General features: G+C 34.3%; 1 protein-coding gene across 1 annotated transcript; it reads right to left on the bottom strand.

Annotated features, from left to right (window-relative positions):
• Positions 1-1,218: 1,218 nt before the first annotated feature.
• Positions 1,219-7,574, bottom strand: LOC107021359. The gene is made up of 4 exons (XM_015222003.2): positions 7,285-7,574; positions 6,782-6,894; positions 6,618-6,702; positions 1,219-1,707 (listed from the first exon to the last, which is right to left on the bottom strand). The coding sequence occupies exons 1-4, from the start codon at positions 7,501-7,503 to the stop codon at positions 1,621-1,623; spliced, it is 504 nt and encodes a 167-aa protein (XP_015077489.1). The 5' UTR covers positions 7,504-7,574; the 3' UTR covers positions 1,219-1,620.
• Between the last annotated feature and the right edge of the window lie 504 nt (positions 7,575-8,078).

The raw sequence follows: 8,078 nt of genomic DNA, 5'->3' as shown, positions 1-8,078 counted from the left end.
AATAAGAGAGGGAAGAGTAACGCCATGAAATAGTGCATTGGAGGTAGAAGCTAACGAGACGACACCGAAATTACCTTGACCAAGAGTTGTGCCTCTCTACCACAATAATTCCGCCATTGAAAATTAATTATGAATTGGATGGGGCAGATATTATGACCTACTATTACTAACGAGAGTAATTTATATATAGTAATCTAATTCTATTTTAATTTGGATTAAACCTTACTTACCAAAATGGATCCACAAAGTTTCTTAAAATAAGAAAGTTTCTAAATAGTTTCAAAATTTAACTATAGCTTCTACACTATTCTTCTCGTCTGTTTTCCTGTTTTTTTTTTTTTGCTTTTATTTTCCTAAATAAATTTCTTGAACAAGAATTTTGCGAAATAAATTATTAATCAAATTAAAGAGCATAATTTAAAGGCGGTAAAATTGATATATTTTAATTTCTTTTCCACTAATAATAATAAATAGATTTCAGAGAGGATTATTAATCAAATTACATAGCACTATTTTAGGGAGGGAAAATCAGTCAGTATAATAATACATAGATATTAAATTTTATATAAACAACGTATATAAATTTTATACCATATTTATATACTCCCTCCGTCCCATTTTATGTGGCAATATTTGACCTAGTACGAAGTTTAAGAAATAAATGAAGACTTTAAAATATTTACCAAATTGCCCTTCAAAAGTAGACTCGTTTTTCTCTCTCCTCATAAATGTATCTAAGTACTATTTTTAAAAATAAGTGGGACCAACAAGAGTAAGAAAGAAACTATACCTTTAAATACTTATCATATAAGGAAATATGACACTTTTTGGACTAACCAAAAAAGACATGGGTATCACGTAAAATGGGACGGAGGAAGTATTATGTATAGAGAGTATAGATGATTAATACATCACATACCTATTTTAAATTGCAAATAATTATTTCTTGGTTAGTTTGAGGGGTATTTTTGAGCCAAAAAATTAAATTATATTCTTTGACTAAAAAGATGGATGAAAGGTATTTGTAAACCATTTTTCATAAGATAGGACATTTTTGCTCATTTTCCGTTAACTTCATGATAAATGAATGGTCTACGAACGTTAATTTGAATAAATGGTAAACCTGATGATTGTGTCCATATGTTTCTTAGAATCGCATTTTCAATGAGCCATCTTGTCGCAAAATACTTAAAAATATGAGAGAGAAAAAAAACCACATAATCAAACTAGTTTATTCATCTCATTTCCTGACAAATCACTAAAAAGAAGTAAAATGATTGGTTCAAATTAAGATCATATGACTTGATAAAGATAAGTTAATTCATAAGAAAGAACTTGACTGTTTCTTCACTTGGATACCTGATACAAATTTTTTTGTCCTTGCACCTTTCTCCTTAGATCATCTCTTGTATTTTTATTTGTTCTTACAAAAACTATCAAACTCCATAACCATTTGCCAAAGAAAATAGACGTTTCACAAAAGACCTGAACAGAACATGTTACATGTTTGCCTTGAAAAAAAACTTCTACACTGCACTGATTCGAGAGGATAACCAACAAGATCAGAAGAAACGCCACTCTAAGTGAGATTGGCAGTAAGAGCATCAAACTAAAAATGCTTCAACAGAAACTGAGCTTCTTCATCACTTTTGCATAAGCCAAAGGGACCGTAGCAGGTTGCCTGAGCCGACGTTTTGATTTCTTAGACTGCACCAGACAATAAAACTCATTTAGCACCACATTGAAGAAGTCATGACTCAAGTTCATAACTAGTGCAAGTGTACAAACACAACAACATGCAGATAATTCAACTGAAGATTCTGAACTTCATGTAAGCGCTCAAGAATCTATTTTAATGATAAGTGTGTCATTTTATTTATATGAACAGAAAATATGGCAGTTTAGTCCAGAAAATTTTGACCTTTCTATATTTCTACAACCAAGAATCTACCACATGATCAAACTTATCAAGTCCATGAGTCCTGGAACTCTTTTTTTAAATTTTCGACTGGAAACATTTTGTATTCCTCAGCATCAAGGGCTATGCTGACCACCTTCAAAAAGTTGTTAGGCTGGAACTAATTTTAGAAGGCCAAAAGTCACGGAAATCAAAGATTTGCCTTCAAAAATCAAGTGATCTCAAAAGTTATAGCTTCCTAATCCACTCAATGAAGGCATAAAAGAAAGTCATTTAGAAGTTGCGATCCCACAACAGACTTCACCTTGCTAAGGAAATTTTGAACTTCCTTTTCCTCTGAACAAGCAGAATTACAACATAGTTAAACATAAGAGAAATCGCAGTTAGACTAGTTCAGCCTAAGAAATCGCAAGATTAAGTTTCTAGTATCAAATGTTGTTATTACTGCACACAGAGTTGGATTTAGCTGTGATGCACAATATTGTTACTAACTATTTTACTATGGTCCAAGCAATTATTATTATCAAATAAATAACTAGCCTGGAGGGCAGGCAGGAATTACGTTTCTGCACTTTTAAAAAAAAAAGTTGTTTTGCCGCACCCAAGAGAGTAGCATAACAGTCTAGTGCTCAATGAAGAGGATTGAGAATCATGAGGTCTCCGGTTCTTGTGGAGGCAAAAACACAAAAGCACTGGGAGATTTCTTCCGTAGGTCCAAGCATTGGTGGACAAGGTTTCCTGATATCGATGTTGGTGAGAGGTAGCAGGTATCACGTGGAATTAATCTAGGTGAATGCAAGTTGGGCCAGACATAAAGATTATCAACGACAAAAAAAAGAGATGTTTTGCCAAATACACAAGTTTCCACTTTTCACGTCAGGAAGATTCTGCCCCCCTCCCTTTCTCCAACCCACCCCAAAAAATGGTTTCAAATGTTGCCCTTACTCGCTGAAGGCAAAATGCACAACTTCATAACACATAAAGGCTAGCAGACTTCTACCATATAAAGCTACATGTGTACACCATATCAAGCTACATGTGTACATCAGAAAACAACCAATGAACTGTCTCTCAATCCAAAATTAACTATTGTATGCTTTTTAAATCTTATTTATCCATGCCCTCTATTCAGATTCAGTTTATTACTAATGCTAATATCAGAGAATATATAATAGGTAGACAGCTTTACACTGGTGGTCAACATCAACAATCAACCTCCACATTTCTTCTCCTTTATCCAGGGCTTGGGACGGATATACTTTGTGAAACTCACCTATCAATTAACTATGAAGTAGATTCCCTACTTTTTCGTATAATGCTTGTATACAGAGAATCCCTTTCCTCACAAGAAATTGGTCTTTGCATTTGATTATATATTTATATGCAATCCAATATCTTATAGGGAAAAAGTGATGACAGATGATAGGCAAGAAACAAATGACAACCAATGAATCAATCAATCAGGCCTCAAACTCAAATTAGTTGAATCAGATATATGTATTTTCTTTCGCCGTTCTGTTCTATTCAAGTATATCCAAGACTTAAAAATTTGTATTTTGGTGCACAATTTGAACACATGGAGCTAATGATGAATGGGTGCAATGTAGCTGAAAGTGCTACAGGAATAGTGATATAAAAGATTTGCTTAGGGCTCGACAAAGAAGAAAATGAAACAGTAAGAAGTGAAAAAAGATCTTAAAGAACCAAAAAAAGGAAGAAGACAGGATGAAGAAGATTTTTAATAATTTCTAAAATGCCTATTCATTCAAGTCTCCTAAAAAATAAAGGGATACAGAAGTGTTCTAGTGAAGAATATAGAGGATAAATGATGCACAGACAGATGCATCAAAACTAGTACTGCAACAGAATCATATTTACCAGGCACTTTTTAAGTTGGTATATAGCAGCACATGGCATATGTTTTGCAGCATCTATCAGAGGTTTTTTTTTTCTTTGGGTTGATAGATCAGATAACTTTTTACAATGACAGTGCCTTTAAGATCAGAGGACAGTTTATTAATTGGGCTGAATTTATTTTTGGTAAGTAATTTGGTTCGATTATTTAAGTAACTTTTATTATCTGTTTCCTACTTCCTAAATATATTCTTCCTCAATCTTTCGTCTAAATTAGCTTGAGAATTAGAAAATACAGTTTTTTTTTCAGGAAAAAGGTTGTCTTTTAAAAAAAAAAATTTAAAAAAAAAAGGAGCTATTATAGCTTTGTAATTGCTCAACTTATTATCTGTGATATTTTATCAATTTTCTTGAACCCCTTTTCTTTTTGACAAGGTAACAGACACATTCTTGAAACCCTTCTTTATTAAGGGGATGAAAAGTCTTTTAATGTAAATGCATAAGCACTTTATGGAGCAATGAATAAAATTTCACTCATCAAGAAAAAAATCTGTGATATTTTGCCTCTGGTCCTGATGATGTATCCCAGAACTTCTTCCATTCAATCAACTAAGCCTCTATTCCTAATCAGTTGAATTCTTTGCTAAAAACAACCCTTTTAAGCATTTCCCCTTATTTGCCTTTAGGAAATGTGGGCTTTCACATGAATCAAAGTAAAACTCCTACTTCCACAATCCCGTATGTCTTACTTGGAATCATAACTAAAGACGGCCTACACAAACATGTCGGAAAACAGGAGTTGAAGAAATCAATACAAAACTTGATGGACAAACCAAACATCCTAATGAACACATATAATGGAGGAAGAAATTAATGATGAAAATAAAGATAGTTATCTTAATAATTTCAAGCAATACGAAGTAGTGATGAAGATCAAATGAGCTATTTCAAGAATTTGATTCTGATGCATCAGGATTAGATCAGGATATCAGAATAATCCTCCAGTTAAATATATTTATCCCCCATAAAGATGATCTACTTCCTATTCTTAAAAGATTGTATTAAACTTTTCAGACACTACCAGTGCTCTCAAACTCTTCTATAAAAGTTCAACAAGTCAGACAGACAAATAATATACAGGTCTGGAGAATACAATGGAAATACTTGTGGTCCGGCCCCTTTTTACTAAAATATACGAGTTGTGGCAGGAAAAAAAACCTGCTTCTCAATAACGAGTATGAGTTTGTCTAAGGTTCAATTATGCGGTCGGAGTTAATCTTTAAGAAGAAAAATATGTCATCAATGAAGCACGCAAATACAATTTTAATTGGGGATGCTTTATGGACATCAAGTCATATTCGGCTGGAATAACAAATAAAGGTGAAGACATGAAGGACCTTGCACGCATGATACCTTTTAATCATATTATCAAATCATATTATCATTTACCAGAGGAAGGGGAGAAAATGTTCTTAAAAGTTATGATTACCGTAGGAACTGTATCAGATGCAATTTTGGAAAGACTAATATAAAGCTGTTTCAGCTAGCCAACTTAAGGAAAAGGAAGAAAGGATGGACAGATTACAAGGACATTCCCTAATTCCTACTCAGCATGGAAAGTGAAGACTTGAGCACCAGCTTCTTTTTTCCAACCTAAGAAGAGCTGAATGCTGATGGAAGAACAGATGGGAAGACAAGAAGTGCGGCAGAATCATTATTCACCACGGTGGCAGCATTATAGTTGTAGTCCTATAGCACTCTTCTGTAAGGCTTGGATTCTTAGTTCAGATTTTATTTTTACTTATTCTAGGCTACATTTTATTATTTGGTTCCTAGTTGTTTTCACTTCCTTTCAAATGGTTTGTTAGTCAACCACAATTAGATAGTGGCTTCTCGATGACAATTGACAACATCCTTTTTGTCCTCTCAAGCACCTCGAGTTGCCTTTTTGTTCCACCTCAACCTTTCTCATTCTTGATTCATATCTAGATTCACTTCCCAGAATTCTCCTTACAACATTTCCTTATCTGTTTAGGCTCCAACATTTGGAAGCTCCAAATTGAAGATCTCACCAAACTTCTGTACTCCCTAATTTCTTTCTCCTAGGTAGGAATCACAAATTATCAACTAAAGACATAAACCTCGCAAAATTTGCAGTAAGCTTTAAGTTCATTACATCTTTGGACCCTAAATAAGTCCTGGATTGCTAAATCATTTCACTGAATTGAGCAAAATTAACCCTAAAATTTCAAGAAGTTTACAAACATTTCTTTTATAAACCATTGTTTTTAGGCCAGCTTGTGCACACCTCGACCAATTCAACAGGGTACCTACTACCTCCCACTAGAACAATCAATAAACTTACAAACTTTAAACTCCTACATAGCTGGACTTTAACAGAAATGCATTTTGGGAGTTGTAAAGCAAAGCATACAGTACAGAATTTGACTGTAACAATAACAATAACAGCTAGGAACCTTCCAACTCCTTGCTAAACATTAACTAATTAGCTTGCATGGTGGGAAGAAGGATGAGTGCTTTCACAGAGAAACATTCTTCTTTTCACAATACCCCTCCCCTAAAACCCTGGAAGAGTTCTGGTAAACAGTTACAAGGGGGATTAGTTATTGATCCTTATTAGTCGAACTGTCAAGCAGTTTAGTCAAGCAGTTTTCTGGTAACAACAATAAGACAAGTACCAAGTCAAACACATAAGTGATTGAAATTATACCCTAAAATACCACCTCACAGGCATTAAGATAATATTAACAACAATTGAGTGTCCATGTATACTGCATTTCGCTTAATTAATCAAAGCTTCCAAAAGAACAAGAGAAAAGCTAACCTTTAAATGTGCATTGTGTCTCTTCCCCTCTTTCCAGCGCCTAATCTGGCCATCCTTCATCACACGAAATCTGTCCTTATAAGACCTAATCCAGTAGCAAGTACTAATTATCTTCAATATCTAACACGAACTTAAAGACAAATCAAATTAAGTCATATACATACGAATAAAATTTCATTTTGATTTTCTTGACTTTTGATGTGATTGGAGTCATGGGCTTCCTGCTTTTCAACTTCCTTTTCCTCTGTTTCGCAGTGATGTACCGCACTTGCATGAACTAGAAATCAACAATCAACACTAAACAAGTAAATAACAGAAAATCCCAATAAACACAGAATAGAAATCATTACTGAACAAGTAAATAACAGAAAGATACAATAAACATACATGAGAAGCTACAATATTTTCAACACTACCCAAGACCAATCATATGAAATCAAGGTCACATTTTGGTTAACCCCTTTGTCTTTCCTTCCATTTCCAGCACTTAGACCGTAATTAATAACAATTAGACTAGCACATTATACTATTTTAAGCATTATATGCATAGGCAAATCCAAGATTTCAAGTAATTGGGGTTTGGAGGTCCATTGCACCCACTACTCCTACGAACTTAATATAAATACACACTCCAATAAGATGAAAATGAAAAAAGAAGGCAACTTACAGAAAGAGGGAGGAGAGACGAGTGAGCGGGGAACGAAACAGGGCCACCATGGCAAAGGGGTTTAAAGGTGGGAGAGAGTATTGACTGTGTGAAGGGTTTGTTAATAATGGAATTGGTAGCAGTGTGGAGAAGACGATAAGGAGTAAGAGGGTAGTGATGGGTATTTGGAGTTGAACGGAGAGCGGCGAGGGACCGGAGCTTAGAGCACCATCTCTGCATCTTTGCTCTCTATTTGGGACTTAGGTTTTTTGCTTTCGGTTGTAAGAGCCAACAGGAGAGACGACACACCATCATTATTAATTTTGGGAGTCATTATTGATATTTTAACAAAATATTTTTCATGAGAAATTATTTTAGTTAGCAAAAAGGATCAAAAATATCGTTAAACTATTCGAAATAGCTTATATATATCCTTAAATTTTATTTCGGTTTAAAACTATCCTTCTCGTTATACTACTGAGTCAAAAATATCATTCTTATTAACGAAAGTTGTTAAATGTCACGTGGATGTCATATGGATGCCACATTACATGTCAATAGGATTCCACTGCCACGTAGACTAAATAGAAAGGGTCAAAAATATCCTTAAACTGTCCGAAATAGCTCATATTTACCCTTAAACTATATTTCGGCTCAAAACTATCCTTCCCGTCACACTATTGGATCAAAAGTACCCTTCTTATCAATAAAAGCTGTTAAATGCCATGTGAATGTCACATTGCATGTCAATAAGGTTCCACTGCCACATAGACTAAATTCCTAAACTCTAATTACTTCCCCCCCCCCCCTCTCAT

The sequence above is a fragment of the Solanum pennellii genome, chromosome 6 (assembly GCF_001406875.1).
Source record: "Solanum pennellii chromosome 6, SPENNV200".
Lineage (NCBI taxonomy): Eukaryota > Viridiplantae > Streptophyta > Magnoliopsida > Solanales > Solanaceae > Solanum > Solanum pennellii.
The sequence above is the reverse complement of the archived record's forward strand: the minus strand, read 5'-3'. Positions and strand labels throughout refer to the sequence as shown.